This window comes from Styela clava, chromosome 5, assembly GCF_964204865.1.
Source record: "Styela clava chromosome 5, kaStyClav1.hap1.2, whole genome shotgun sequence".
Lineage (NCBI taxonomy): Eukaryota > Metazoa > Chordata > Ascidiacea > Stolidobranchia > Styelidae > Styela > Styela clava.
In genome coordinates, this window is record NC_135254.1 from 15,954,647 (window position 1) to 15,981,347 (window position 26,701).

Sequence of the window (26,701 nt, forward strand, 5' to 3'; positions counted from 1 at the left end):
TCTTCCTCATAACGCCAGTCTTTAATGAGATTTTGTACTTATCCAAGACTCCCTCTCACTCGTCCTATTTTATAGAAATAAATTTTCGCAGTTCCAATTCTTGCTCATGCATTGTTAATGCTTGTGATTCACTTCCTTATATGAAGTGAATACTTGGAATGTCGGGTCATCAACTCATCATCGATGTATGTAAATAAAATTCCCAGACGCTTGGCTTGAATGACGAAACTCATCGTGTGTGTTGAATATAATTATAGAAACAAGTTCATCAGTATTTTGTTGTGATAAAAATAATAACAAACTTTGCCAACGCTTGGAGTTTGCCATAGATCGGATCGGATTAATGATCAACAAAATTTTCAGTTTTATTATACCTTGTATGTACTTGTTTTTTGTAGGTCAGCCCCTTACATATTGTTAGAATGGCGACCATACGAAGTTTCTCATTCAGATTCGCCTACTTCTAGTAGGACGTATACTGCAAGATGGAATAACCCCCCGGATGACAAGCGTTTATATTTAGAGATTTTGGAATTTTGACGTAATAAGCTAATTTATTACGTATAATATGCGCAATAATTTCACGTTCAAAAATTTTACGCACTGATTCGTGAGTTCAGTCCTGAACTAAAAAAAAAATGAACGCTGCCGTTTCTATTTATAAGGAAATAAAAATTTTAATCTAATTTTATAGTGCTTGTCTAAACTGCTGCTTATTATATTGTAATATGTATGTGACGTTGATGTATTTCATTTATTGAGTAAGAGGAGAGCTTATGAATAGCTTTACTCAATTGTTGCTATTGTCTTTTCAAACTACTAAAGAAATCGGTTTCAAATTTTTTTGATCCAAAATGGAGATATAATTACATCAGTACTGATAAGGACATCATATGTACCAGTAACACTCATTTATAAGCTCTTGTACGTTTTACCGAACTACCTTTTAAATGTTGGCTTAAATCAGGCCTGCCCAACCTTTTTCGTCTCTCGGGCCACTTTCACGTGACAAAATTCGTTGCGGGCCGCAACGTTTGTACCAAACATTAATACCAGCTAAGTCCTGATTTTCTGTGCAGGGCTGGCAAATTATCCGAATATCAAGTCGAATATTAGAATAGCAGTTTACTATTCGAATATCTGGTAACACGGGCGTGAACATGACACTCGCGGGCCGTCGGATCAAAGAATCATTCATTAGATTCATTATACAACACACTTGCGGGTTTTTAACGCACACACATATCACGTCAAAATTGAGTGTTACATTTGCGTTATAGTGTTTTTTGATTCATTAATTTTCAGTAGCTATGATACTGCCTCAATGTTTAAATGAGCATAATGTGCGCCAATGTCGCGGTAATATCAAGTTTGGTTGGGTCGTTTTGTAAAATTTGAAACACCAGTACAAGTATTTAATGAAATGACTTTACAAAGATTTTTGGACGTATATATATACTGATTTGTGACTAATATGTAGCAATGCAATTAAGTTAATATCATCAGAATTATTGACGGATACCACATTAGTCACGACATTTCCAAAATCCTATTTAACGCAAACATAACATAAACTAAAATACAAACAAAAAAGGGCAACGAGTCCCGGAACCAGTACCAAAGATATTGTTGACTTTTTATTTTACGTTGGCGATAAAGACGATCAGAGCCGACACGAAAGAAAGCAATCAGAATGAAACTAATTTGCAAATTTTCTGGCTAAATTCATTCATATAATTGTGCTCAGCGTTCGTCCCCAGTGATCGCACAATATTTTTTGTGTTCGTCGACCAGAACGTACAGTTTTGCGAGAGAAAAAAAAAAACTGGCTTCGACGTCTACCAGGGTACAAGACTTGACACATACGTAATAATATGAACCGGCATTTGAATGTGGATAGATAGCAGAAATGATCACACCAAAATCATGAAACACACCTAAGCCTATATATATATCGATATATAACAGAGTAAAAATTTAAAAAGTCTGCTTACAAACTTTATTGGGCGGGCCGCAAAAACCAGTCTGCCGGGCCGCGGGTTGGGCAGCCTTGGCTTAAATGGTTGGTAGAATATAGGGTTAGCTGTTGTATACAGCATTTTTAGAGCCGTGTTTCTGCAGCAACATTGAAGGTTATTTACAGTGCTCGACCTTTTTGAGATTGCGTAGTCAAATCATTAAAATAAATTTTTTTTGACTCATTTGTGAGAACATCTGACAAAAGCATTTCATAGCCCCTACGTACTGAATATTGCATTTCTGAAACTCCGGTCAGAATGAAGATGTGAGAGAAAAACTCCATATAAAGGGTCGCGACTTTGCCTTAATTAACTCGTTTCTCCAAAAAAATAGAAAAAAAATAAACAAAAGGTATAGCCAGGACTGACGTTAATCGAAATTAAACACATTACTTTCGATTATTATCGTGGCATATCGTCGCAGGGGAGATTCTGGCATCGTCGATAATTTCAGCACTGTGAAAAATACCAATTACTGCTTCACGTAATGTCTCATATGTTGAACTCATATTCGTTCAAAATGCCTTCTCTCTTCATCATACACACGTCTGGTAGTCATACATCGTTTGAGACAACAATCATTTGACTCAAATATAACTGGATATGAAACTGAAACTGCGGTATATTAGCAGCAGGAAGACTTTGGACCCACAGCACGTCGTTCCGGTAGTGTTGGCTCCAAGTCATTTATTCTCAAAAATCCATTTCACCACATTCCATCTGAAATGAGTCATCGTCGTTTTCTCAAGTCAAGTTTAAGAGCTTCGTGTACAAAGTCCTGGCCTTATTGAACCACCTACAATTCGTGACTTGATTCCAGTTTACGAGCAGAAGATTTTGTAAATACGAACATATATATCAGGACAAGATTTTCTCCATTTTGACAGTATCCCCGTTTAGATGTTTCATCATTGCCAAATAGCGTGGAGTTATTATGCGCAAAACCGCATAGTGTCACCGATGATGTATCTATCTAATATACATTACATTTATTTGCAGCTATTGGCGCATTTATGTTTGTTTATAATACTTCAATCAATGATTTTATATAGCTGGTCTTACCTTATTGATTTGAGCGATCCTCTTAAAAATATACGCACACACTATTATATATTAATTTCATGAGTGATTTACATGCAAAGTGTATAATGCATGACATTTACTTAATTGTTAAAAGGCTGGAAATTTCATCGTAAACGCCGTTAACCAGATAAAATTTACCGATCAACCGCTGTTGGTGTCAAATGTAAAGTTTGAAACAACGTGGCCTCAATTTATGTATGATGTTGAAAATTAGGCTTGTTTATGTTTAGGGATGGCGGAATTGAGTCCGGATTCGATTACAGAATCGATTCTTCGCGGAATCGAATAGAATCGATTTCGATGCATTGGAATCGATTCTCGAGGTTAAAACTTGGATTGAAAAGAATGTGTAAAGTTTGGTGGTAATTCCTTCACATATATGTATAAATTGCTTCACTGCTATGTTGAGTTGATACGACGACGCAAACTTCACTATATATCATATTTCGATTGAATGCTTTAACGTTTATTTATTTTTCAAATCTCTGTGGGTTCTGAGGGATTCGTTTTTTTGTGCGATTTTGTCTCCTGTGACAGATTGAATACCCATACTACTTAGTTCCGGCCTTCTTGGCAGTCCAGAATTTGAACATCGTGCTCTTGTTTGATTTCATATGGTATTGCTGAGGTGTGTATGTGTTGTCGTAAGATATGTCGAGGAATCGAGATTCGAAAATTTAGGAATCGGATAAGAATCAAATACCTGTAAGTACTCATACTTGGCATCCTTATTTATGTTACGGTTCTGCCCTGATGTTGCTCAAAATTGTCAACGAATCGAAATATTCTAGAATCTAGATGACTGATGTAAATGGCTGAGGTGTCTTCTCAATTTTTCAATAGAGAATAATAGAGATATTATAATCAAAACAATTTGGAAATTGGACGTTACTGTATTCGGTGCAACTCTGAATATTGTGATAAAAGGTCATGCAATTGTATGTGAAACATTGGCAATATACTCGACTGGACGCAGTCATATGTGTATGTACATACGGATCGACATGAAGTTTCATATGGATCGTTTTGTTATTATCTCATTGGAGACGAAAGATACATAGGATACGTTTTGTTATTATGGTATTGTTAGATTTCTTTTTCATGTTCTCATTCGTCTTCCTGTTCATGTTCCTGTTGTTAAGAAAAAATCGCTTTTCTCATTAACTTCCGGACCAATTGCTTTGAAATTTTCAGTGAATAAATATTGTATGTGTCGCTAGAAGGCTATTACAGTACTTTTATTTTTAATCACACATTTATGTGGCATCTATGAAGTTGTTTTTGTGTGCGATGACGCCGTCATCAAAATTAAAACTTGCGCCCCTTGTGGGGTTTTCGCGTTCTTTCCGCTGTAGTGGAGACTTCGGTACTGGCAGTCTACAATGAAAAGTTGTATCCCTGTACTACTTCGATTTCTCATTGGTGTTAATATATTTGATCATTGCTCTCTTGTTTTTTTTATTATTATGTTAAGAGGAAGACAATACATGCGCATTAGTTTTTATTCGCTGAGTATGCAATATTAAAGGGATTGCCAGGAATAATAGTTAACGGCCGAACTTAACTGAAACCGTCAAACCACCTAAGAACAGTCAATCAATTAACAGGCCAACTATTGTCAGCAATTGAGGAATGGATTGGTGATAAAAACTTTTAAATAACCCTTAAGTATGTATAATTAATTATCCATTCATAAAAAATTTAGTCGGGGTAATAGGGCAATAGCCAAGTCTATAGTTGACATCGCAGATTGGGAATGTGGCTAAATTATGGCTATTCCTAACTATTGTGCCATATTCTTTTTGTTTTTCTGTCAGTGGATCCCATACCCACTGACTGCAAGAATAGCATAGGAAGAATCAAAACGGTATAATATTATGTTCAAGAATCTTACATTACGTTTTCACAATTTTTATTCTGTGACGTTTTGTTTGGTCAAAGTCAGGCTGTTGCTGTCAGACTGTCCAGATATAGATGATTCCTCTTGGTAATTATCGTAATAATAATAAGCCATATGTGAAAAAAATGGTTGTTTAGAGTCCTGTTCCGAGAGATAGTGACACGAAAATATCACGTATTGAGAAAAACGTGTTCTGAATCATAGAACGTCAGAGAAATTATATCCGATAATAGTGTGACGAGTATAGTTATTTTCACATGCGTGAATCGAATTAGCACTTTTTCCAAATTTGGAAATAATTTTTTATAAAAAAAATAGACCCAGTGCAAGGTCACTCGCACTCAGTCAGAAATAAATATGATTGATCTCTGAGCGAAGTTACGCGCGACACTGAAATGTCAAGAATACAGAAACTATAAATCATTATAGTGTAGAGGTAAATACTGATCGACGCGAAACCTGAAACAGTTCATGTCAATGCGATCAAAAACAGCTGTGTGGTAGTAAATACCACATAACTGAAGATATTGGGAAAAATTTTTGGCATAAAATTTCTTTTACTTAGTAGGTATACTGACAGTGAACGAGCGAGAGCTCACAAACAGCCGAGTTTGATAACTGAAAACTTTTTTGGAACAAGTTCATGAAGTTCGACAACAATGAGTTTGCAGCTCGGGCGCCAATCGGAAGCCAATCATATTTGATATTCCTTTCTAAATTCGAACATCAAGGTTAATAGCACCAAGCCCAAATATGACAACAATACTCCATGCGTGGAGGTATCAGTGATTTGTACAAGTAAGGTATGCGCCCACGGGACTAATAACGACAAGAACTATAGAGAGATTCAACTTTCATTTACGCGTTTCGAGCCACTGGACGTTATATATTAATTCCAACTAAAATCCTTCGAGATAGTTTTCCAACCAGACAAAATTTGGGTGAATCATCTATAATTTCCTCGGACATTTAAATTAGAGCAGCATCAGGATCAATGTAACGATTGATAGATAAGAGTTTTAGTTCAGAGAGGCTTACCGCTGCTCCCCCCAAGCAAGTCCGTTTCCAAAGATTTAGCAGGTTTCAAACGTCCGTATTTATTGGACTTCCTATCAGGACAAGAATGAAGAGTTGTGTCGTCAGCATAAAAGAGTAATTAGATCATTAGACGAATCAAATCATCTGTAAGATCAATTATAAATATTAGGAACAATATAGGTCCGATCACTGAGCCCTGAGAAACTTCAGTTAGAGAGAAATGATTCAATGATGGGAAAAATTTCACCAAATATACCATATAGGTTCGCGATCGACCTTTCTCCTCTTTTTGGAACTCCGGAACTGTGCGACCAGCGTAAAAAACTTAGTATTATGCGATTATCTGTGACGAGACGCTTCACATAATCATAGGAGTGAATCCGCTGAAGTTGAGTTTAACTAAATTTAGATCACTCAATCGTAAATTATTAAATTATAACTTAGTCGCACTTGACTTTTCCCCAGATATAAGCTAATTAATGTAAAGTATGCCTAATGCATTTTTTTATCGCACAATCAGCATTTTATCGCTAACCTAGATATTTTTCTAACAGCGATATCTTGGAAATAAATGGCAATCAGTGTTGCAAGATAAGATCAAATATGACGAATTCCTAAGATCGGAAAAATACCAATCGAATATGATCATAATCGGGCAGTTTACCACGTATTTTATGTACTCCGTTTGCCCAAGTATTGCCAAGGGTAGTAATGCTTTATCGTAATGAATTGTACGCTTTGGATTTTATCGTCAGCCTTGGGATTTAGTTTGACAAAAGATTAATAGAGCGATTAAGATTCATAAAATCACGAACGTTTTTGATTTTTTATTTGAATATAATTTCGCAAACAAATCAGCTTTGTCCTCGGGTGAGTGTACAATTTCAAATTCGTGAATGAGAGGAGGAATGGAAAATCGAAGCACGAACCACGAAGCGCAAGATCCGGCGGGTAGCGAGCGTATAGAACGACGAGGTAATACAATTCGACAATAGTGTGACAAGTATAGTTTTCACAAATGTGGATCAAACTAGTAATATTTCTTAATATGGAAATCATTTTTACTTCCGAATATACCCTAATGTAGCGTTTACAGCATACATTTTATATTTAAATCGACAAAGAATTAAATAAAACAAACTGCCATTTAATCGTCGCAGCTCACCCTGACGACTGAAAAATCTTTTTCGACATACCGGATCATGCAACATTTACGATATAATGAAGAAGGATTATGTGTAAGATCGGCATTTCGACAAGTTGTATAAGTTTAAAGTGTGGAAAAAAGAATGGGTACTTGTGGGATCCAAACGAAAAAGACGTGACAAATCATGTCTATTTCTTGTTTGCATTTTTTGCGCATAGTTTTATTAACCAATTAACCATGCATATGACTAATATCTTGCATCGGAAGTCTCCATATTAGAGGAATCTCATTGCAATATTAAACTAAGTCATTGTGATGCAATATATCACGATTTTTTTCTAACGCATGGTTTCAGCTACGTCACTTTGGAAGCGGACGGAAGTCTAACATATGAAGGCGTAATTATTAAAGTCACGATAAAACGAAATTAAGACAAAAAAATTTCTGTTTTCGTAAACTGAGTTGGAGCAGACTTCATATACATATGTAATATACAATGAATCCATAATTGCAAACATTCGTTGGCGCAAAATGATGTTGTAAATTCTAGTTGAAGGTTTAGATATAATAACCTTGGTTTAGAAGTAATATACAGCAATAGAGGAAGCTGCAAGAAAATTGGAGGAGGTTAAACTCTGTTATGTTCATTCGTCTATGCGTTTAACATGTAGGTATGAGTTATATTGGAATCATTCGTGGACCTATGGAATAAGAATGAAAATCGAAAATTGGGATTTTGCGAAAAAAAAATGAAATCTCATTTGCATTTAACTACGTTTTAACAATAAGTACAAAATCATGATTCAGTAACTTTACCATGTGTGTATTTTATGAAAAATAAATCATTTCAGAAGAACTTGAAAAATGATAAAAAATGAAGTATGGTATAGCGATGTAGTACATTATAAGTATTCCATCAAAATTATGTATACATCAAAATTATAGTTGATAATTTTTGAATATATTAATTTACACATATAGTTAGCGCGAGTTAGCGAGCTTTTCAATGAATATCGCAAGAAGATTTAGCAATCATTTACCGCAGGGGTGTGCAACTTTTATTACAGGCGGGCCAGATACGAGTAACTGGGTGAAGCCACGGACCGCACTTTTATTTAAGATAACTTTTCTGGTAATTTCAGGCACACAAATTGTTTCTTTTTGTTATTGATCTTACGAAATTGTTGTGGGTCCTTGCAGATATGATGGGTTAAAACGCAAAAATTCTTAAAGAAAACTGCTATTCAAATTTATTGTCACACCGACTTTAAAAGAATTTAGTAACAAACGCGTTTTTATAACATTGTGTATTTTACAACATGAATCTGCTAGCTATTTTTGCTAATATGACAGTGGAACTCAGGTACTGGTATAGACATCGCAACGAAAAGGGGTTGGAATTGCTCGCACGTACAAGATTAACTAAACTAAAATCTCGTTTCGCGGGCACCATTCAAAATGGCACTTCTCCGCGGACCGCACAATTTGTCCTTGCGGCCGCATTTGACCCGCGGGCTGCGGTTTGCACATCCCTCATTTAACATACAATAGTAGCTGATTGTCTCGTAGCGTAGAGATAGAATATCATAAATTTTTACATAGGTATAAGCGGGTCGTTATTTCGGATCGTAATTTAAAAATTGATTTCCCGATGCTATCGAGTTGAAACAATTCAAATAATCATATTGACATACGCAGTGATTTTGACTTGCTTTGTTTGACGAATCTTTGACAAATGCGTCGAAATATTGTTGAATGTTAATATGAGACGAGTTCAGTAACCTTGCTTTTCGTGAGTTGTAGTTGGACGGGACTGTTCCCCTTCCTTTAAGTGGATCGATATTGGTATGCAAAGATGCTGTGTCAAGAATTAACTATTTTAATTTGTTATTAGTCTGTTTTTAGATGTAACTTTTACACTTACACGGTAATTCTTGAAAGCGTGCCTCGTCGCTTGTTTGGGAAAATCCTTATGTATAAGTTTTGCGTTTTTACCAACTAAATCTTTTTCGAAATCACGAAATTCAGTGTTCACGAATCATGAATATTATATTAAATGACTATTATTGTAATTGTGATGCTACCTTGAAACGAAATAGCTCCAGTTATAATTATAGTCCTCGGATATAATTGGTCAATTACGAAGAGATTTACGTCGTCATTGACGGAATCTGCGTTGAAACAATATTAATTACAAACAGTAGTACGAGAAAATTGTGTTTGTTTGGTACTAAATCCTCACACTTTTCCGCAAGGTCAGATTTAAGAACAGAACAGAAAAATAAAATTTATGTTTTGATAGTTTGACTAAAAAATAGTTGCGAGTAAATTATAAGTTTATAAATTTCAGCTCCACTTATAATAAATAGCCAACATATTGCCTGGATATCAAAAAAAAAAAAAATTTGACTAACACATCAGAATTTGGTATTTACTATTTTGTGATGTAATTAACAGTCATTCTTAGCAAACTGTGGTATTACAGAAAGTGAGTGTAAGGCTTGATGGAGCGTAGATAAGTTTGTAATCAAGTTTCACAATAGATACTGTAATTTGATTGCTTTTATCTGCGCAACTAAGAATTTGCCAATAGTCATCATCAATAAGATGTTTAAAAAGAAGGGATGAATAAAGACCGATCATAGCAAAATATTTCTCTGAGCCCTGAAGTTACCTAAAAATTTTAAAGAGCCTGAAAATGCATTGAGATCGAACGCAAATTAAACATTAGGTATATAATAATATCGTTTAATAATTTAGAATATTTTGTGGAAAAATTAGTTCTGTGCGACGGACAAAGTTTTAAAACCTTTTATTTAAATAAAATACTCGTATTAGTGTGCAACAAGTTTTATCACGTAGAATGTATTTCCACGTTCGCCAAAAATATTGTTATTCACTTTTACAATATATATGTTCTAAATTCATTGCCGTTTTCTCACTCTTTACGCAATGAGTACATGTTTCATTCTGTTTCTTTATTTCGAATTGGATTAGCTTCAAAATGTTTTTGTTACGAGTACAAACTCACTGAGTATTTAACATACGTACACAATGAATTGTCTAATATAAAATGAAATTTTTTTTTCAAGTTATTATTTTACTCAAAATGAGCGTTTCCGTGGTAGAAACTAAAATTTATGGAGATTACGACGTTCCTTTTAATGGGAGTGACGGATGGCCGGCAAATTCGTCAATTGTCTTGACTGAACATCATTGGTGGATTCCACAGTTTGAAATACCTTTTCTTATTATTGTTATTTTACTCGGGATTGTTGGCAATATAAGCATAATTGGAGCAATTTTATTGGAGAAAAAATTAAAGGTAAATTTTTAGATAGTAAAATTTGAAATTCTAAAATATAATGTTTTAAAAAGGCATATGATAACGAGAAACAATTGAAACATGTTCTGTCTGTTATATTATATTTGAGAGGATATATTTGTGTTTTTTATTGAACAATTTGTTAATTCCTTTCATTTATCATTTTATCATATATACGAGCTAAACTTTTAATATTTTAAATTCAGTTTGCAGGAAACGCCTTCATTGTTAACCTAGCTGTTGCAGATCTAGTTGTTACGTCCTATGTTCTTCCTGGAGTACTTGCTAATGTGATTTCAAATAAAAATCTATTTCCTACGGCACTTTGTAGTTTTACCGCTGTTGTTCTATCCGTCAGTTGCATCGGATCTATGTACAGCTTGATGTTTGTCGCAATAAACAGGTGAAATTGAATATATATTTTTCTAGCTACCCTACACTGAGTATCTTGTAACAAAATTAAAATTGCAAAATGATTCAATCGCAATCGCACAATCAGATTTAAAGTCATATTTCCATGGTATGTTTAGATTCAATAAATGAGCATACAAGTTGATAAAGTGACATAGAATATGCATAATATTATCCCGTTAAACGTTTTCTCGACTTAATATAATTTGATTTTTGGAAAGGCTAATTTGCTAATTTACAAAGTCTCAATGTATTATTTATTCACAGATACGTGGCTGTAGTTCACAATAACAAATACACGAAGATATTCAGCAATAAGAAAATCGCGGGAATGATAGCCGGACTTTGGATTTGGTAATTTTATATATTTTTTGCTTAAGGTTTCTTTGTTCTGCAGAGCAAGGTATATGCATTCACTCCGCCGTACATAGCCAATAGCAACAAAAAATGGAATCCCCTCAATTTGGCGTGGCCCATTTTATACACCATGGTTAAGACGGTAAAAATGGGTGGAAGAATGGACGCCAACCACTAAAGGTAATCTGACTCAGAACTTGTTCATATTGTGTTACATTCTAAATTAAATAAAAGATTATTATCGAGCCACGAGTAAGTTTCATTCCTATTTGTGATGCGCATCTGTAATCCAATGCACAATTCTCCATCGTGACTGAATTTCAAATGCGGACGTAGAAAATTAATATCACGATTTTTGCATTATGTAAATTTAGGAATTTTGCTAAAAAATCATGAATTTTACATGGTCGCGTTGTTCTTATTTTGAGTGATCAAGCGCATGTGCGGATAATATCGTGCATTGACACGTTTTGGTGCTTTAAAATTCATGAAATATCGTGACAAATGGTTTGCAATAGGATTATAATTCCAATCATCCAGACTTATCAAAAATCAGTATGTACTCATATACAGGGAGCCATTATGTCTCACTATAATTTAAAAAAATCATCTTTTAACTTAAGGCTCTCCAAACTGGGGCACATTAGATATTGAGTATATATAAGAATTCATCTTTCAACCTCACTTAAGAAAAATTTATTACCTGATATTAATAATTTAAAGACATGAGTGTAAGGACTCTCACGGTATAAGCTTTAACTACAACTAGAGTAACTACCAAGTCTACATGACTTATTTTGTCCAATTACAGCACGCAAAGCAGTTTGGGGGTTACACGAGCGATGTATGAATTGCCCAAAAGGTACCTATTAACACAGAGTTTGTGGAACCCTGACTTAAATGAACAAATTTCAATTATGAACAACGTGTCCTTATATCATTCATTTGGTACGATATTGAAAATACAATCTGCCTTTAGTATCCCATCCCATGGGGTATCCCATCGAGACAGCCGGAAAAAATAAAAATATGCAAATATATAAAGTCCATAAATTTAAATTTTTAAAATCCAAATCTTTACTCCAGGTCTGTCATAGTTACGATACCACCAGCGTTTGGTTGGGGAGACTACAGATATCACAAGAAGATTCACGTTTGCATGTACGATTGCAATGCGGAGTGAGTACTCAATACTTGTAAAATAGTTTTTTTCTGGTATGCCCTTTGCTTGATCAAATTTTAACCTCAAATTAAGAAAATAGAAAATGAATCAAATAGTAGAAATAAAGAATGTTTAACCCGCACTTTTATGTTATATTTATATGCAAGGGGTCTCAAAGCATTATTCTATCAGATTCAGCTGCAATTATTTTATCTATCAATTAAAAATGTAAAAGACTCGCTTATGAATGTATCATTATGTTGTTGTCTAGCACAGTGGTTCCCAAACTTTTTTGATCATCGCCCCCCTAAAGTAGTTTATACAACTTCATCGCCCCCCTGTACTACAAAAAAATATAAAGCCAGAAACGAATATATTACAGACCAAATAAGAAGACAAATCATAGTTTATAGTGTTTTTTAATGAGATAGATGAGCTTGGTGTTCTTCAGCGAGTTTTTTATTATATCTAAAATTACCCCGTTTACTGATGGAAAGGTGATTTCGTTGTTTTAATAGCAATAGTAGCACGGCTGAAAACCCCCTTTTTACCATATAATAGGTCGGAAATGAAAGAATCCAGAGTTCTACCATCTCAAAAACCGCCGTGTACTCTTGCCTTATAGCATTTCACTCCCTAAATTCACCCCATTTCACATTAAAATAATAAAACCAAAGTTAATTTCCCCAAACTTATAATAATGATTTTCGTACATCTCATTCATTCGTACAGCCTGATGACCTGCACCAAAAAAATTCGGAAAAATTCATCCCCGATTCCTCATCCTATCACGGCCTCCAGTCCGATCACCAGTCCATAATTAACCAGCCATTTGTTTTTGGATTCATAGACTCGGATGTGGAAAAAGCCGTGACTAACTGTCAGCTACGGCCCAGGGGTCGGCAAATTTTATGTCGCTCGCAGGACAAAATTCAGGGTTGCTAGTATTTTGCGGGTCGCATATATTTTTCGAAAGTTAAAAATGGAACAGCGCGCAAAAACTGCGACAATTCGTGAACTCAACTCAGTCGTCTTATTAAAAAAATATTACAATGACATTTAATGTGACACTGTCTTATTGCTGCATCACGCTGGATAGCTTTACGACGCCAAGATTGAAACATTTTCTAAATGGGCATCACCAAACCCACTTCTTTGCTTGTTCTTTGTAATGTTCATTTTCGAAAATAATGGTTTGCACAAATACGTACTTTCAAACATCGAAGTGAATATTTCCGCATGATTTGTGAAATTTTGATAAATATTTTCTTTAAGAAGATACATTCTTACAAAAATTAAGCAGTGATCAATCTCTCGAATAGGATATGTATTTTATTTCCTTATTGCTTTGCAATATATTCGAATATTTACTGCGCTATTGAACCCCTGCACTCAGCATCAACTTTTCTGCGTGTTTCCATTTGTCTAATTATAATTAAATTGTAGGCTCGTTAAACGAGTGGCTGTTCACTACATTGTTAGGATATAGTATAATTCAGTATAAACGTGTCTCACGATAAATTCTGTTACGTAAAAAATGTAATTTACTCCTCGTAATTTACTCCAAACCGCCGTTTGGATATTTCCCCGGGCATAGACTTCCTTGTTTACTTCGTGACATTGGCCAATCAGCAAGATGCAAAAAACGTAACAATGCCCCCTTTCGCATCCGCTCAGACACTCTCACTCAGGCAGATTTTCAGAAATGGTCGTGAACATTACCTCATTTTCGCGTTTTTGAGTTATATTCGTTAGTTTTTAGTTGTTTTTTGGAAATTTGAATATAAATCAAATAAGTCAATGATTACTTTGTCTTTCTATGAGTTTCAGTTTAAATACAGCAATCAAAAATTAGTGTAGAAATAGCTGTGATAGACTAGGCTAAAATTCTTTATCGGTACTTTTAAAAAACAGATTGTTAAATGGTGTGTATTAGAATGATAGTTTGAAACAGATACCCCATTTTACAGGCAACAACTCGCGAAACCACACTTAAAAATGGGTATCGAAAATTTCAAAATGGTAAAGTATGGGAAGAATTTTCCGCGGTCAAAGGTCGGGGAAAGGTCCATTCAGTGAATCGTCCCGGGTCAGATTATTTTGTTCCGGCCGTATTTTGCCGACCACTGGGATACGCAAACTACCTTGCCTTACTGCGAAGACTAGACCACAAATCCTTTCGCGTGTGATAATCGCCCACGTGATTCAAGCCTGCGAATGCACACAGAGTACAGAATCAAGTGCGCCGAACGTAAAACAGGTTTCGCAAAATCGCCCCCTTAGACTTTTTCGCCCCCCTCTGTATCGTTTTCGCCCACTGGGGGGCGATATCGCCCACTTTGGGAATCACTGGTCTAGCACATTCCCTCTAGTCAATTAGAACGATCTATAGAACTCCATAATTATGGATGATAGAAAATGTGAAATAATGAATCTAATGTATAAATATATTGTTTCAGGAAATTTCTCTCTTTTACTGTGTCATACGTTTGCATTTCAATAATCTTACCCTTCTTGGTGACGTGTTTTTGTTATCGAGGTGTATTCGTGGCGTTCAATGAAAACAGGTAAATAGAAATAAACGATTTTTAAAAAGGAAGCCACTTTTGTGCACATACCTAACTTATGTATGATTGAATTGAAAAATAATCTCGCAGAAGGGCTTCGTTTTAAATAATACAGTGTTGTTGGAAACATTTTTGAACGTCGGTAATATTTTGTGTATTGTAGATAACAAGTGTAGATAGCAAATACACAGTATATAGTGTATAAATGAATAAAAATCACTTCTACAGATCAAATGTTCGCAGCATGTCAGAAACTAATACCACAACCACAACTACCAACGTAACAATGGATAAAACCAAACCTAAAACTAAGTAAGAATTAAATAAATATTAAATGTATATAATTGTATATATGTTAAGTATACAAATTTGTATTTGAGCCTCTGTTTAACCATCGCATCAATATGAAGTTGCATTTTTAATATTGCTCGTTAGTTCTCATTTATTGGTAATAATCATAAAATTAAATGAGGTCGATACACTTTTGCAGAAAACTAACAGAACGACAAATTCGTGAGCGTCGTCTTGTTATAACATTATTGGCTGCAGTTTCCCTTTTCACTATCTGCTGGCTGCCGTATGCACTCATCATATTGATAAATCATCACGCTCCAGCATTCTACAAACGCAGTGCTGCGTGGCTGGCTTTCACAAACAGGTATGTCAATTTTGAAACATTATGGTAATCTGTTTGCCTCTTGTAAGAAAATAAAATCATGTATATATACCGGATTCTTGTCAGAAAATTATCAATATATATATACAAGAAACTGAGGTCGCTAACGTTACCGGCACCATGAATCAAAAAAGCAAAACTTGAGCAGAAATATTAGACCTCATACGACTCGGATAAATTTCATTAGAAATTGATAAAAGGCCTTCTAGCATTTATTACAATTTTCACATCTTTAAATTTGATTGGTCTATTAGGTGTGAAAAAATGCCCTCAGCAGCAACAACAATAATCACCCCAACGATCCATAGGTTCACTTCGTCACCAAACATAAAATGTGATTTTAAGCAACTAAAACCAGCTAAGGGATCAGCCTGTAGGAGTTGCCCATTCTTTTATGGCATTTTTAATTGAAATTGCTTCATATTTACTTTTACATTTTGCTATTTTAGTTCGATGAATAGTGTTCTGTATGGTGTGTTGAATCGTAACTTCAGAAATGGATACAAAAAATTGTGGGGAACATTATTTTCGTGTTGTGGATGTTGTGCGAATCTTACTAAAAAACTATTGTCAACGGCCAACATTTCTTCAACTAACGGAACTACTGCGGTGAGTCAAGAATGTCTAAACATTGATTCTAGAATACAAACGATGAACAACTCTTAAGGTTCTTGGGATGACTCGCTCTGTGTGCGTCAAGTTCCTTCCGGAAATACTAACGACTTCAACAAGCTATCGAAATCAAATCATTATTCATTCATGCTTTGTACATAGTATCTTAATATGCGCGGGTAGCGATGGATACAAAAGTTGTTCTTGGTAACACGCGCAAGCTTTCATTCCATCTGATAATAACGACAATGAAAAATTTACAGGCCACCAAGGATCTGTCAAATGAGAAATCATCAGCTCAGGGATACACGAATTTAACGAATATTTCTACAGCGATGCAGCATACAACGGAAATCCGAAAAACTTCGATTGAATAAGCATATTTAAAGCGTTAAATGATGCACTGCACAAAAGGTGTTTGCACAATAACAACAGCGTTCTATTCCAACTTCGTTATTTGGCGGTCCAACTTTTTATTATTCTGTGAATATAAATCAATAACACAATCTAACGAATGGCACTGACGAACAGCAGGCCGGATTTACCAACAGACAAAGCAGGTTGGAGCCGACGGACCTCATGCTCAAACGGAAATTCAATTTTGAACTAACGTTTCCTTTTAACCTCCGTTTTTTTAATTTAAAGACTTCAAAAGGGAAATTTGCTTCCTTTAGTAATCAGGGTAATTATTCTTGTTCCAAATATTCATGTTTAAAAGATTGAAAATAAAAAATTAAATACGATCGAATGAATTACCGGTATATATATTTTTATAATATTCAAGGAGATTTTTATCGTAAACCTGTTCATTTTAAGGAATGGAATGCTTCGCATGCGGTAAAGTATCTCGTAGCACCCACGATTTTCTGGTGTGCTTTGATGTCTAACTTACAGCCTTCAGCTTTATTTTTAAAATTTCTTATTATATAGCAACTTTGACATTTGCAGCACCCTGATATTTTTATTGTTTACATAAACATTAGTATGTTTTTCAATACATTTTAAATCATATTCTTCATTTTATTATGCGTTTCGAAATACGTGTTTAGAAATACTGTTTAGAACAGGGGTCATAAACATTTATAAAGCCGAGGGCTACTTCCTGGGTACCGATAAGCTAAGGGCTCTCAGTGGGATGCACAATTTTTAAAATCCAATTTGCTCGATCAAACGTTGACTATTGCTATTAATAGTATTTAGCAACTAGGAGACACTGATGATGTTAACAATTATTTAGCAAAATTATTAACGACTATAACAACATAGGGAATAAATTATCATCAATACCACCTGTATTTTAGCTAGATTTATAACAGACCTGCGGGCGACTCATGTGGTCCATGTGGGCGACTTTGTGCCCACGGGAACCGCGTTGGTGCCCCCTAGTTTGGAACATCCAGATAGAAAGTTTCAATTTTACAGAAAAAGGGAATGGGTTGATTGAAAATTTATACTGATTTTATTATGACTGAAAATTCTTTTTTACTTATCGGTCTTAAGATCGGTAAGTATGTTGATAGGTAATTGTTTGTCTGTCTGTATGTCTGTTTGTTTGTCTGTTAGATGAACGCGATATCTCACGGGGGCGAGGTTGAATCTGCTCCAAATTTTGCATGTGCATTCATCATATCTCGGACCAGAAGCCTATTGATTTTGGATGAATTGTGCCGTATAACTAGCGAGTTAATTAATAATTAATGATGAAACATGCGGTGTCATTATAGAGTCATGAATCGAAACCGCAGTTTCGATCGATAAGTCTTCGGTCTCCGACCGATATTCTCGTTTACTAATTTACTTACTTTATTCTTGAATGTAATTTTCCAGTTTTGCATTATTTGTTATATATACCGTCACAAATATAACATTATACTGTAGTTGTGAAGCTTTGTGTCATCCATTCCAATAAACTTTCGTAAAAACTGTCATTGCTTATGAATAAGGACCAAATTCCAATTTTCGCCGAGTCTACCAATTTCGAAGTTGAACAATTTTTGGATGATGTTCGGGCAGTTGTTTTGTAAATATATATACAAGATGAATATAAGGTACTGGTTTACCTATAAAAATTACTATTTTTCTACTGGACTAAGATGTGATATACGCTTTTGCTGAAACTATAATCGGGCGAATTGACATAAGCATGGAAGTACATTCGATTGAATAATCTTATCACTTTTTTTTTCATTTGATAAATGCTTTGCGATGACATAGTACTAGGAATATTACCACACCAGTCCTAATGGTCACGCAAATCACGCATCACCAACGTTTTATTGATTGTATTTAATTGATTATTGTGAATTGTTTCAAATTTTGAATACCACCGACTTCAATTTGGTGCATACCAGCTTACATTCAAAAGTCTGCCGTGAGCGCTGTGAAGTTTTACTCGACGGCGATGCGATGTGGTTACGCATCGTCGTCCGTCGTCAGCTTTTTTGTCGACAGCAAACTTTATTTATTCTGGGCAACAAGCTTCAGCTAGCATATCGTGTGAAGGCAGATTACGGTTATAGATGGGTTGCTGTTCGCTTAGTCTGAGAGTAAAAGCAGAAAGCGTTGTCAAAAAGTAGCGGCTAATGTGTTCCAGATTGCATAACAATTTCCATGAATCAATGCTAAGGTCACTGTACTGAGACTGTACTGAATTATAACTGTATTGACCTTTGTCACAATATGATTTTGCAGCGATATCGATAATCAACCGCTAAATAAACTTCTAGTTGTGGAGTATATTACATACATAGATAAGCAAGTATGAAGGTTATAGTTGCAGGCTTACCCAATACTGGTACTGAGGCCGTAGAAGCAGCCTTGAGTTCACTGGGCTACAATGTTTATGGCCGTGGCGAACATGTACTTTTACTTGGCAATGGCTGGGGAAAGATTTTAAATGAACACAGCACAATTGATGATGTTCGAGAAATGTACAAAGATGTTGATGCGGTTGCTGATGTGCCTGCATGTTACTTTTGGGAAGAAATTCTAATGGCTTACCCCGATTCTAAAGTAAGAATACTGGTTACTTGTTGTTGTATATTTGGTTCTCCTTGCTCAGAGCGAGCAAAAGTGACTTCAAAATCTAAATTATTGTCCATTTTGGACTCTGCGGTCCGTATGTGAGCTCGTAAATCGCTGAAATTTGTAAATTGGATCGAACAAGAACCATTGATTATGAGAATATATAAGATTGAACCTAGGAATTATACACGGCGCTTCATTCATCATTCATGTTGAAATATTATGCGGTCGGCCGTGACCGATTACGAAACCGGTTTGCGAAATAAAGTATATTATGTTTTATGTTCTGCCGGTTGTCAATACCAATCAAGTTCGTTCCATACCACATATCGCATTTAGGCCGTGCGGAATCCAATTCATATCTAGTAGGTGAACTTTATATGCTAGCATCGAAGCGAGTTAAATAAGACCTAGTCACCTTTTTCCAGTTGTTTGAATTAAGTAAAAAATGAATCATACGGCAATGACCGAACAGCTTTTCCTAAGGTATTTTGCTGCAATGGAGAGCTGAATCTGCCGATGCGCCCTCGATCAAGTGTGCATAAAACACATGACATTTTTCTAAATTAACTGATTTTTTTAGATAATTTTCACGAAGCACACAGATGAAAATGTTTGGGCAGATGGGATTGCGGACCTAATTAAGAAAGGACACAGTGATTGCGACAAAGATTTTCTTACGATGACGTCACCAACAATGCGTAGAATAAGTAACAGGGTTGAAATTCCCATGGGTAATTATTGAGTACTGCAATATGATTATTCTAGGTAAAGTTTATTAGACTGATATCCGAAATGAATAAAATAGGGCTGGTTGGTTGTTCGCTGTCAAATTAAGATATTTTGAATTCAGCATAAGTACAAGTCACATGCACTCATACATTCATCAATGTGCGGGATTTTTGTTAATTCGAAGTTCACAGCATTTGGTTAAGTCTTCTGCCACTACCCAATTCTGGTAGATCAGGGGTGGGCAAGATTTTTGAATCAGGGGTCCAAATTTTTGCCCACCTAGACTGGCGGGCCATGTAAGTGTGCCGTAAAAAGTAACATTTTAAGAACAATATTTACAGTGTTACAAAGCAAAGGGGGAAAACAATAAGCCTGAAATGAATATATAGAATCCAAAAGAATATTTACATTGGGCTTCGGAGTGATATTTGGTGACCATAAGAGAAAATGGAATAAATAGATCACTATTTCCTCAACAATTATACCATTATAAAGTTTATTCAATTTAGAGCGATTGGTGTACGGATTTTCTCCGCCAGGTATGTTTTCTAAATTGTATGTCAACAAGAGTCTTGCCAAGAAAAGATACAGAGCTCATAATGCACATGTATTGGAAGTAAGTATATATTTTATTCATGGTGGGCTAACGGGCGAATATTTATTTTAAAGTCACTAACTTTAATATAAAAATCATAATCTGTTTTTACGCAGAATTCCCCGAAAGATCAATTACTAGAATATAAAGTATCGGATGGCTGGAAACCATTGTGCGAATTTCTTGGCGTAGATGTACCCAATGTAAGATTTCCCAGCGTGGAGGAAGGGCAGTCTCTGATAAAGAATCGTTTAAAGGATAATCCGGTGCTTCTAAGGTCTAAGTTGGAACAAAAAGTTGCGGTTTCTCTCTTTGGTGTTGCAATGGCGTGTTTGGTATACAAACTAGCGAAGGACCCGCCAACTGCTCTTCAAAATGCTTGTGACTGGGTGCAGGAAACATTCTCTTCCATGCTCAAAAAATAATAAAACCGGATTGAAACACATTTAATTCGATACAATTAAGCAGTTGACGGCACTGTACTGCATTTCAATTGCATGTGCATGTTTATGGTATAATTTGTATGAAGCACGAGTGTACGAATCGCTATATTATGGTGTCTATAACAGTAAAATGTTATATGTTAATATTTTAGTTTTAATTTAAATCTTCATACGAATTATTTCGTGAATCGCTTCGTTGTCGATGAAAATTCGAGATGTTATCAGCTGTTCATGTCCTTTCTCTATGAAGTCTTTCATAATTATAAATGTTACAATGATCAATTTACTTTATTTGGTCTTGTGAACTCATATATATTATACTAATAAAAGTGAAAATATATGTCTTATGGCAAGTACATATATATATATGTATGTGCAATTTAAAACGTATTTCAAATTTTTCACAAAATGTGAAGTTCATTTAATCATGGAAACATTAGTTCTTGATATTTTTGAGTTTTGAATAATGGCTTTCCAGTGTGGATTCAATACGAATGCGAGGAAAACACGCCAAGACGATGAAATCGTGTAGAAATGGGCTACCACAGCGATTCCCAAACTTTAGGTTCGTGCGGCGCTAAATTATCAGCGACTTACACGAAAAATAATTGCTGCCTTCAAATATAATTCAATTTTGTGATCGTTAATGTGTAACTTTATGTCTTTTAAAGTTTGTAAACATATTTCGATCTGTCTAATAAGAAATAAAGGAAAAAGATCAAGACTGCTTCTTTATCTCTGACTGATTTTCCTTTAAAATACTAAAACATCACTCATGTTTGCTAAACTCTGTTCGGAAGATAAAGAAACTTCAGCTCGCAAAATAGCGAGTGCAAAAAGTAGTGCACCCCTCAATTATTCCGTAACAATCACATAACAATACTGTAAAGGCGAACTCTATGATGACAAAAAGTAAGCGGCAGAAAAACGTAAAATTTATTATTAAAATTTATTGATTCATATACACAGCGTTTAAAATAAGAAACAATAGATCAAATATAATAATAACATTATGTATACAATAAATATCCAATCATATTAGTTATGTTCAACACAGGTCTGATAATTTTCAAGGCGCACTTGCAAATCGCGCACTAGTGCGCCGCGGCGCACCCTTTCAAAACCGCTGGGCCACGAGGTGTACGACAAGACTCGAAAACACGATAGTCAATAGATTTCAATCAAACAATCGTTTTTTGTTAGCCATTCTGACACACTATGAAAGCACAATGAGTAATCGAAAAGAGTTTATTTGCAACTACTATCTAGCAGGGTTATCAACTGTGCTGGGACTAGCATGGGTTCCCTAAGCCTAGGACAATTTGGAAAGTCGATGTTAAAGGATGTTACTTTGTGCAGATTCCTCTTGAAAAAGGAAATCTGTATTTTGGCAAAAATGAAATTGGAGGCTTCAAAGTATAGGCTATTGCTGACATCTGTAACATATTCGGTTCATCGCCAAAATTAATTAGGCAAAGTGATAAGTTCTGTTTGGTGTCTAAATATACACATACATCATCGAACCGGCCACACTACCATAGGAATTTTCGTTTTCTATCACAATACGTTTCTTGACCCAACGCATCCTCTGTTTACCTTTCTTTAAAAAGTCGGTCGGAACCAATGTTCCCTCTAATTTTTTGTAGTATGCGCATAAAGTTTGGTGTGTGCACACTTTTTTGGAAATGACTTATATTTGTGCAAAAACCTATGAAGAAATTTTGGGGTTCCAACCGGGGAATGGGTGGGTCAACAACAAACTTTGTCAACCTGCCAACCGAGAACATTGTTACATTACATCGAAATACGTCTTTGCACTGTAAATCTATGCGTGTGCGCAGCCCCTGAAAACTGTGTGCGCGCGCACACTTTAGACTTTAGAGGGAACACTGGTCGGAACTGATCAATATTTACACCGATCGTAGTACCAATATACTGTGTTGAAATGTCGCAATACGCTACTGATTGTAGAAATACCTATATTTTCCTGGCAGTGTTCAATAGGGCTGATTTCTAGGCGACGGTACCGAGGCACCCACAGGCTTATGGTTTACTAATCGTGATAAGGCAATTTCAGTTTCAGACGCTTTTTCGCATATATATCATGTGTAATGCCATATAATGTTTGTGATGGCATGTGCTTGTTAATTTTATCCAAATATTAAAAGACTATAAGTCGTAAAATAATGATGAGCTAATTAATAATGCATAAAGTATAATATGGAAAACTATATTTATCGTATGTATGACATGACTCGTCAATTATTATTATTAGTAATAGTTTATTTGGTCAACATTGTAAGGTAAGACAAATCATGATGCACAGATATATATATATATATGTTTATTTGCAATCAATACCTATTTTTAAGGTAAGATTTTTTATAAAGCAATTACGTTTGAAATATAGGCCAACTTAATTTCTTTGGCCTCACCATTTGTGCGAAAATGCGAAATGGTTACGAGCAAAACCTCTCAGATTTATGTGAACGAAGATTCAGATATTCATGCTGTTCTGTATACAGATTTAGAGAGGAGTTGATCGATACTTTACTATGCCCAGTAGTAACGTGTTAATCGTTTTTAAAGAATCGAGGATCACGCAGAATTGCTTCTAATTCATTTTAATTGACGTAATATGAATCGATTTGGAGTTCTAAAACTTACATCCTCAATAGTCAATGTTTAACAGCGGTTTCGCATCGAATTAATTGGGTACAATATTCTCAAGAAAAGTAGGTTAAACCTTTCAAGTAGAACAACATACAGATTTAGGAGGTTTGTTGATCTTTTCATCTTCCGAATTCAAGCATTCCGATTCGTATCACTATTTGGAAGATGCTAGTAAAATGTCGACTCAATTAACTAAATTTTACTGTACAACTGCGCATGTTATATGTCATTAAATTATACGTTCCGTTCATAGAGCTAGATGTTGTAGCGATTAGGTCTGATCAGCCATGAAAATAATTGTAGCAGGATTCCCTAAAACAGGGACAAAGTCAATGGATGAAGCGTTGACACAGCTTGGGTACAAAGTTTATGGGCACACCGAAAATTTACTTATATTGGAAAAAGAATGGACCAAGGTCTTCTACGAAGGTGCAACAATAGAAGATTTTCGAAAAATGTACGAGGACGTTGACGCGGTGTCGGACGTACCCGCATGTTATTTCTGGGAAGAAATTTTGTGGGCTTTTCCTGACTCAAAGGTCTAACTTGCCTATAAAAATCTTATCCGTAGCCTATTACAAAAATCTTTAAGTAGATGAAGTTAGTCACTGGGCAAAAATAATGCCAGGGATAGCTAACATCGAAAATCGGTGATGTTTGTATACATGATTAACTTCTGTAAATGGAAAAATTGGCCCTAATGCTTTATGAAAAATTGTGGTGTTCAAAATCGAAACTTTACTCAAATTTGTTATTGAAGTTGTTGAGCACTATTGTAAAATTGTGGATTTGCTCATGTTTTATATATATACACCAAAGAGAAACTGATAATTGTATTCACGTCAGTAATCAAGTATCACAACGTCTAGTGTATCGACAATAATGAATTATTACTATTTGAAATGATTTTTCAGATAATATTCATGAGAAGAAAAAACGAGGATGAATGGTTTAACAGTTTGAAAAATCAAATAGAAAATTTTCATAAGAATTTTGCAATAAGACTGTTGAAAACTACTTCTCCAACTCAGTGGAGAATAGAAAAAAACGTTGCTTCTCCAACAGGTTAATATTCTTTATGATTTGTGATTTACCTTGATTTTATTCTGTGACTTGGAGGTACCTGACAAGAAAAAGATCGAGATTCTTTGCTCTATCGAATTTAAAAACAAATATCTTAACAAATCTTTACCTAAATCTTTACAATAACAATTTTAGCACGTTTGGCTCTGGGCTATGTTCCACCGGCAATATGGTCGAACAACATCCGAATCAACGAAGCTTTAGCAAAAAAGAAATACAGAGCTCACAATGCACACGTTCTTCAGGTACATTTATGTTGCATCGTACTAAAATCCCCTTAATTTCAAGAATAAGCGTAGTTCACATAACACTATTAAACGTGTGTGAAATCCTAATTAAGTTAACGAATGTAACTGATGAAATAATTGAGATTGTATGATTTATCGACAAGCTAATATGATTTATATTTTCAAACAGAACGCACCTAAGGATCAACTGCTAATATATAACGTTTCTGAAGGCTGGGAACCTCTGTGTGCATTTTTGAAAGTTCCTGTTCCCAACTCTCCATTTCCACATAAAAACGTGAGAGGCAATATTAGCAAGGAATGGTTGGCAACAGATCCATTGTTGATAAAAATGCAACGTGAAATGTATTTTTCAATTTCAGCAGCCGCAATTTTATTGTCTTATGGTATTTATAAAGTTGTAAAGAATCCTCCATCAGCGGCATTGTCTTCAGGTTACACTTGGTTAAAAGATGCATTTATGAACTTGTTGTCTAAGAGTTGAATAAAAATGTATTAGTATTCAATGATTCTCAATGATTCACAAGATTTTACTTTGAAAATATATGAACAATCAAAACAAGTAATATACTATGTTATTAACTGCACAGTTGTGCATACTGCATACGACAGTACAGGGTATAGATTTATAGCTTTTTGTAGAATAGTAAATGATGAATATTTAATTAACTGATTATAATTTAATATTCATTTGCTGTGAAATAGAATCGTAATAAAGCAACATTGTTATGTAAACTCGCGAATCGCGATGGCTAGCTTCAGTCTTTTAAGTTTGGGCTATTTGATAGATCAGTGCTAGTCAGACTAGAGCGGAATGATTACAGCCTACTGAATGTGAAAAAGATTCAAATAGGCCAAAGTAGTATTTCAGATTTCACGACGTTAAGCTTTGGAATTATCAAATGCTCTTAAAGTCGAATGCTCATTTTTGAAATGTGCTGAAAATAGTAAACACAAGTAGCAAGGCCACAAGTAAACAACTCTTTGACCCTTGGAAGTCTCGGTCTGGTGTTTCATCGATAGTTTTATATTGCTTCAAATGCATGTGAATGGTTTCATAAAAGCGGTTCACACTCAATATATATCGCCTATTGTTTTTTTCCAAAGAGTTTTAATTAATAAAGTAAAGCCGTTTTTCCGACGCTCGGCGAAACATAAATGTCGTAATCCAAGCTATCTGGTTTTTCGGCGATGATTTGCTGCGGTGTTGGGTACAAGCCCTCAAAATCGGATACGGGCGTCGATTCTCGGCCAGGCCTACTTTTAGTTTCAAATCAAGTATGCAGTTCCAGCCACTTTTCAATTTTAGTGCCCCGGGTCGGATCGCTGCATAAGATGTTTGGAAAGACTCTCTTTTGGTTAGTTGTCATTTTCTTTAGATTACTCGAGACTTTAGGACATTTGACACGATTATTTTCGTCGCTGTTTTAAAAAGTTTTCTTCTTGAAAACTAATATCAGTATTTTTCTATCCTTATTTATCCTAATTTGCATCATAAAGTTTAATTTTTGAAATATTTCTGAATGAACATTGTTCTTACCGTTGTGCAAAAATAGCAATTTGTGATCACGCGACGTCGTATGAAATAACAAGTTTTCGCCAATTCT

The 26,701-nt window shown here is 35.1% G+C and overlaps 3 protein-coding genes across 3 annotated transcripts; all 3 read left to right on the plus strand.

Annotated features, from left to right (window-relative positions):
• The first annotated feature begins 10,290 nt into the window (after positions 1 to 10,290).
• Positions 10,291 to 18,221, plus strand: LOC120344503 (melatonin receptor type 1A-like). The gene is made up of 9 exons (XM_039413757.2): positions 10,291 to 10,511; positions 10,718 to 10,914; positions 11,190 to 11,276; positions 12,366 to 12,458; positions 14,901 to 15,008; positions 15,237 to 15,320; positions 15,499 to 15,666; positions 16,134 to 16,293; positions 16,560 to 18,221. The coding sequence occupies exons 1-9, from the start codon at positions 10,296 to 10,298 to the stop codon at positions 16,671 to 16,673; spliced, it is 1,227 nt and encodes a 408-aa protein (XP_039269691.2). The 5' UTR covers positions 10,291 to 10,295; the 3' UTR covers positions 16,674 to 18,221.
• Positions 18,222 to 18,913: 692 nt separating this feature from the next.
• Positions 18,914 to 21,814, plus strand: LOC120344382 (uncharacterized). Its single transcript, XM_039413581.2, has 4 exons — positions 18,914 to 19,308; positions 19,904 to 20,054; positions 20,562 to 20,668; positions 20,764 to 21,814. Exons 1-4 carry the CDS (start codon positions 19,057 to 19,059, stop codon positions 21,070 to 21,072), a joined length of 819 nt encoding a protein of 272 aa, XP_039269515.2. The 5' UTR covers positions 18,914 to 19,056; the 3' UTR covers positions 21,073 to 21,814.
• A 2,081-nt stretch (positions 21,815 to 23,895) lies between these two features.
• LOC120344598 (uncharacterized) lies at positions 23,896 to 26,687 on the plus strand. The gene is made up of 4 exons (XM_039413893.2): positions 23,896 to 24,302; positions 24,678 to 24,828; positions 24,982 to 25,091; positions 25,264 to 26,687. Exons 1-4 carry the CDS (start codon positions 24,051 to 24,053, stop codon positions 25,576 to 25,578), a joined length of 828 nt encoding a protein of 275 aa, XP_039269827.2. The 5' UTR covers positions 23,896 to 24,050; the 3' UTR covers positions 25,579 to 26,687.
• Positions 26,688 to 26,701: the final 14 nt, after the last annotated feature.

Excerpts from the sequence above, each read along its gene's own strand:
- LOC120344503 (XM_039413757.2), top strand. The coding sequence starts at position 10,296 with ATGAGCGTTTCCGTGGTAGAAACTAAAATTTATGGAGATTACGACGTT. Across the intron at positions 12,459-14,900 it reads ATGTACGATTGCAATGCGGA|GAAATTTCTCTCTTTTACTG; the intron begins GTGAGTACTCAA and ends ATATTGTTTCAG. Across the intron at positions 15,009-15,236 it reads GTGGCGTTCAATGAAAACAG|ATCAAATGTTCGCAGCATGT; the intron begins GTAAATAGAAAT and ends TCACTTCTACAG.
- LOC120344382 (XM_039413581.2), top strand. The coding sequence starts at position 19,057 with ATGAAGGTTATAGTTGCAGGCTTACCCAATACTGGTACTGAGGCCGTA. Across the intron at positions 19,309-19,903 it reads TGGCTTACCCCGATTCTAAA|ATAATTTTCACGAAGCACAC; the intron begins GTAAGAATACTG and ends TGATTTTTTTAG. Across the intron at positions 20,669-20,763 it reads ATAATGCACATGTATTGGAA|AATTCCCCGAAAGATCAATT; the intron begins GTAAGTATATAT and ends GTTTTTACGCAG.
- LOC120344598 (XM_039413893.2), top strand. The coding sequence starts at position 24,051 with ATGAAAATAATTGTAGCAGGATTCCCTAAAACAGGGACAAAGTCAATG. Across the intron at positions 24,303-24,677 it reads GGGCTTTTCCTGACTCAAAG|ATAATATTCATGAGAAGAAA; the intron begins GTCTAACTTGCC and ends ATGATTTTTCAG. Across the intron at positions 24,829-24,981 it reads AAACGTTGCTTCTCCAACAG|CACGTTTGGCTCTGGGCTAT; the intron begins GTTAATATTCTT and ends TAACAATTTTAG.